Raw genomic sequence first — 6,000 nt, 5'->3', positions numbered from 1 at the left:
GCTGCAGTTTATTTTAAAGTTCTTAAAATATTGCTCCCCCATATGTGTTCTGTTAATTTTTCCTCCCTTGTATTTTAAGGAGATGATATTTTCCCCTTATACCATAATATCGTTACTTTGAACAATAACTTAGTGATTGTAAATATCCACTTTTATGTCTGTAAAGTAACACTGAGCTTTGCCGACAATGCTGTTTCACCAAGATACTAGTTATATGTCACTAGACTGCAAGCATAATTTATTTATGTTTTTTAATATATGAGCAAAAATTGATTTGTGTTTCTAAACTATATTTAATTTTTAGCTTTCTGGATTTAATGATGTCTAATGCATGCTATTTTCTTGCACAGATATAATTTTAAACACAGTAAGAGCAGTATTAGAATAAAAATCTGTATCATTCTTTCATACTTCTTAGAACATCACATACTGTCAGTGAAAAGGTTTTATTCAAATATAGTCAGTAGTAACTAGGACAAATCTGGATTTTTCATAGACTGAACTGTTGAGGCCTGATCAATCCCAATTTGTTTGGATGGTGGTTATATTTTTAGTACCATGAGAGGTTCACCTACCTTATGTAAAAAAATGCATAATACGTTATCAGACTTATGACATGATAGTGTAGGAATATTGAGTTAGTAGTTGATAATCAAAACTTTCATCTTACATTACTCAGAGACCATCTGAGTGACTGAAACAAATAAGCTCACTTCTCTGTGCTTTAGTTTTCTCACTCTGAAAACTGGAATGCCTGCCTCAATTCCTTTTTGTACTGGGATAATTCAGATCTCTAAAAAAAAAAAAATTAGGGCAAACTAATTCTAAAGATTACTGTAATAATAAATATAAATACCAGGTTTTTCCTATAAATCCATAAACCTGTTTCCAACAATTCTTTATTCTAGACATTAAATTAGTTAATAACAATGAAAAAATTTAAAAGCCACCCTCTCTATTGCACATTTACAATATACTTGACAACCTCCAAGGTAGAAGAATCACTAAATCAGTTAATTTTGGACATGACATGCATTGCTCTTTTAGGCCACTGAAAGTAAACTTTTTATTTATTCAGGTGAGTAATCTTGTGATTTGAAAATTAATATATTTTTCTAAGTGTCTTTTGGTGGGAATTAGTCTGTTTTGTTCTTTTGTGTCTACTCTTCTGTTCTTGTAATAATTTAAAATTTTGCACTAATGCTACTATTAGGTCTGTTAAAAAAGAAAATAAAAAGGATAGTCAAGTTTATTGGTACTAGAAAGGGACGTAAGTAGAAATAATTGGACACCAAAACTGAATATACCCTGCTAGACTGGTTCCCAGAGAATATGGTTATCATTAAAGCATATAATCGGCCTGGGAATATGTGATGATTGACTAAATATTTTATCATTAAGGATACTAACTACTCAGATTATCATTTCATTTTTAAGTGGAGGGAAAAATCACAGTCTTTACAATCAAGATAAATGTAAAACTGACATTGTAAAATTAGCCAAAAATCACAAACCAAGAACTATGAAATTAATAGTGCATTGTTGCTAAGTCCTAGACAGATTAGCTCTTGAATAAAGTTTAGTTTGTTACATGAAAAACATTAATAAATAAGTCCATTATTCTCAGACTTTCTATAAACACCAACAGTTTATATAATGCAACATTATAAAAACTTCAAAGCACATTTAAAAATGTTTAAGTAATTGTTCTCTACATCATTTGATTGTTCAGTTGTAGTAAGGTATGAAAATTCCTAAAACGGAAAGAAAAAATAGCAAAGAAAGCAGAAAACAATGAATCCAATGACCCAGTTCACAGAATAAATGTAGATGATCACCATATCCATGTCAAACCACCATCCACGGCTGTCATCCTCAAAGTGCAGATAATCCATCCTATGTGCGCCATGTGGAAACTGCCTTCTTGTAACTGGAGCTGCATGTCTGTGGAAACCTAGAAGATAGAGGAACATATTATATAAAGCTTATTAAATTCAGATAAGTGCTCAGAACAGAAGCTGCATTATGAACAGAGGGACCATGACCACTGAGTGGTATGTTGTATTCCTGACAGTTTTTTTTTTTTTTTTTTTTAATGAGAAGCAACCATCAAGAAGTCTTTTTTAGTTGAGGGTTTTAAGGTTAGGAATGGTAAGAATAGCAAACAGCATGGAATATGAAGTCAAGAGACTATCTTTTTTTTTTTAACTTAAAGTACAATTGATTTACAGTATTAGTTTCAGGTGAATAACATAGTGATGCAGTATTTTTATAGATTATATTCCATTTAAAGTGTTTATTTATAAATTACATTTACTTATATAGTTAAAAACTTGAAATTAAAAAGGATGAGACAGATGAAATAAGTGATATTTCAGAACAAATTATATAGTCATATTTCAAATAGGTTTTTAATATTTCCTAATGTTTTCAGCTGGCTTCCTATCAAATATTGTTTTTAATTATTGATTTTTATAGCATACAAAAACCTTATACTAGAATGATGTGTCTGCTCTTCTAATTTTTTGTTTGCCTCATTAGTATTATTTTCAATCTGATTCCTTTATAGGATTCTATTTAATTTTTTTGTCCACTTTGTGCTGGTAGTGTAGCTAAAACTAAATAATATAATGCAAAATTCATTTAACTGGGCATATGCAAACTTCAATACATTGCAACACCTGCAAAACTAACAAACTAATGACGACAGCCCTTCATATTCCTTCATACTGAGGAAGCCCGCAGTTTTCCTCAGTAACATTACGTATCATCATAACACATCAGTAAGAATGCCAGTGTCAGGCCTCACTAAGTATTAGCAAAGCTTAGCTTTTCTTTCTTAGATAAATATAACAGAACTTTTAATGTTATTTTCCTACATTCCAATGGATTGCCTTGCAGCCAACCTGTAGGCATGCTATTTTGGAGAGCATATTTAGGGGATTTCAATCCTCACAGCTTTTTAAGACTAATTACCATTCTCTAAAGTGTAGTCAGTATTTTAAGAGGAAAGGGGCCTGTTTGCATAGGAGAGTGGAGGTGGGAAGCTTTTTTTTTTTTTTTTATCACAGTCAAAGATTATCCTAATACATAAACACAAATATTCCCAAAGTAGTTTATATACCTTTTCAAAAACTTCTTTACAAATACAGGCTGCAGAACAGGTAGTATTGTTATTGGAAATTATTACCATTACTATTATATTTTGAAGTATGTTGTTCTTCTGTCCAAAAGGATTATTTAGAGGTCTTAGGTTCTTGAGATTCAAAAGTTTCAGTTATCTGGGTCAAAGATTTTAATGGCATAGTTGTAGAAAACAGTAGAGCCAAGATTAGACAAGGCACAAAAGATGAAGAATTCTGAGTATGGAGATCATAGTACTGTTTCCCACAGGACAGTCTCAGTTACTCCTGATGTCCTGGTATAATTACTGATAGTGCCCCTTTCACCCTAAAAGTGTCCTCATTAATGGTAAGATCTTTACTGGTGGAATGAGGAAGAAGGCACTGTTAGGAAGACAGTGAACTGTAACATTTGCAACTCTGAACACCGGAAGGCAGTGTTGACCCAGGACGGCTAATTCAATATGTTTTTATAGGTAAGGTAGATAATGATTATTATTTGGTTAATGTTAATTTCTTAATTTTTTTTAAGTGAGGAAGGATTGAGTAGGTGTTTGTAATAATTTTGGCATTTCCAGAACCGTACATTGGAGATGATCGTCATTTCTAAATCAAAATCAGACTAAAAGGAAATCACCTTACAGACATTGTTACTTGGTAAGTTTTAGATCGATTATGACATTAGAAAAATTGCCAGAATACTAATCACAGAGATTAACTGCAAATTCCACTGTAAAATGATGATAATGAAAGTACCTAATTCATTGGGCTAATGTGAGGATTAGATGAATTAATACAGAAAAAGCACATTCCTGGCCCACAGGTAAATAGATGTTAGATTCTTTTTCTTATATTTTTATTACTATAGTCACCACTAGTTTCAACATGAGGATGAAGATGCTTTTATTGTCAGTGCTTGTTCTTCACACTGTGTCTACCTTTTCTGAATAAATCAGTACGCTTACCATTGTTGGGGCAAACAAATGGCTGAGAAACTGTTTCAAGTATGAGTTGATTTCTCTAAGGCAGTTGCTAACTTTACATAGATAAGAGTATCAGTTACTGAAACTATGGAATTTATTAGACATTTATGGACAGTATATGTACTATCTCTCAGTGGCTGAGGATTTTAAAGATATTTTAAGACATGGTTCCTGTCTTAAGAAACTTGTAGTCTAGAACTTGTTTCTCAATCTTTTTTTTTTCCTTATCATCCATGTAAGGAGGAAAAAATAAGTTAAATTTATTTTAAATTAAATATTCTAATCAATAAATTAAGCTTAATTTCTCCCTAATAAGAGAAATTTAAAATAAGGAATAAAGTTTTACCAGGTGGGGTTGAGCTCTTGAGAGCCACCAACCACTGTAATACCTAAGATATTTTGGCCCCGAAGAACCAATTTTTTCCCCTATTTAAAATGCATGTCCTAGGAGACAGTATACTGATTAAAACCATTATGGTAAGGGTAAATATATATATTTTAATACATACAAACACTTCATTCCAAAAAGAAGTATTTGTATTGAAGTCAGTGGAGAAGCTTCTGCACAAGAAATTCACTTTTACAAAGACTTAAGCACAACCTACTACTGGAGATAGCCTAATAATTAGTTTGGTATTAAGACATGGTTTAAAGAATATCCAATAGTATTAGTACATTTTAATTATGCTATTTTAAACTAAAGAATACAGTAAAGACACATTTTTTTTTGTCAAAAACTATAATGAAAAAAAGCATAGTGCAGTGAAAATCATACTCTACCAGGAGTCAGAAAATGTGCCAATCTTAAACATACTCATTATTTGGTCAAGTCAAAATAGTTCTTGTGTATCTATCAAGATGTTCATATAGTATTTTTTAATCTGTTAGTGTGATGAATTCAAACAGCAGATTTCTTAAATGTTTGAATAATTTTTAAAAAATCTGTTAAAGTGGTGAATTAAAGTGATAGATTTTTCCAATGTTTATCATTTCTTCATACCCAGGATAAATTTCATGTATTCATGATACTGGTTTTTATACATTAATGGATTCAGCTTTATATATTTTATGTGGCATTTTTATGCCTATATTTGTAAGGAAGATTGGTCTATAATTTCCTGTTTTATGGGATTTTTGCCTAGTTTGTATATCATGATTTTATTGACTTCATAAAACACATTGAAAGTTAAGTGACAATTCTCCATGGATCTCTGTGTGTCTGCATATCTTGCAAGCAGAAGCACCGACTGCCTTTGTTCTGACATTGCCAATCTTGTGCTCTCTTTTTACTCTCTGAAATGGTTTGCATAAAATTAGAATCCTTGATGGCTTGACATAGCTAACCTATAAAACCATTCTGGCCTGTTGTCTTTTCAGGTGTAGGGTAGGTTTTTAAATACCAGTCAGTTTCTTTAATACTTATTGGTACATTTATGTCTTCTTGAGTCCCTTTAGGTAACTTTTTATTTAGCACTATCCATTCTATCCAAGTTTTTAAATAAATTAGACTAAAATTTTAATAGTTGTGATACATTTAGGGCTTTTCACAAATATTCTAGTCTCCCGAGAACTTGGTTTATTTGCCCTTCCCTGCCCCTTGTAAGTTAGGTATGGCCATGACACTTGACAAATGACAATGCCTGTCCAATGAAAAGCCTGTGTGTTACTTCTAAGTAGAACATTTTGCAGTTTAAGATGCTGTGGAAGTCTCTTTTGCTCCTCTACAACAGCCAGCAATGTACCAGACAAAGGCTGCTCTGTCTTCCTGGGTCCTGAAGCTTAGGATAATGTGGAGCAGAGCACCTAGGAGTTAAAGGAAAAACTAATTCTGACTGAAAATAATGAAGTGACTTTTAAAACTACTGAAGAAAAGGGTGATAATCCCAAAAGTTGTA

At 31.9% G+C, this 6,000-nt stretch overlaps 1 protein-coding gene across 1 annotated transcript in view; it reads right to left on the bottom strand.

The window, feature by feature from the left end:
* Positions 1-210: 210 nt before the first annotated feature.
* RNF180 (ring finger protein 180) overlaps positions 211-6,000 on the bottom strand; it is a 164,662-nt gene continuing 158,872 nt past the window's right edge. The window contains exon 7 of the mRNA XM_074354864.1: positions 211-1,954. Within this exon, the coding sequence (XP_074210965.1) occupies positions 1,755-1,954 (200 nt within the window). The 3' untranslated portion in view covers positions 211-1,754. The remainder of the gene's footprint in view (positions 1,955-6,000) is intronic.

Source organism: Camelus bactrianus, chromosome 3 (genome assembly GCF_048773025.1).
Source record: "Camelus bactrianus isolate YW-2024 breed Bactrian camel chromosome 3, ASM4877302v1, whole genome shotgun sequence".
Lineage (NCBI taxonomy): Eukaryota > Metazoa > Chordata > Mammalia > Artiodactyla > Camelidae > Camelus > Camelus bactrianus.
This window is presented reverse-complemented; position numbering and strand designations above follow the sequence as displayed.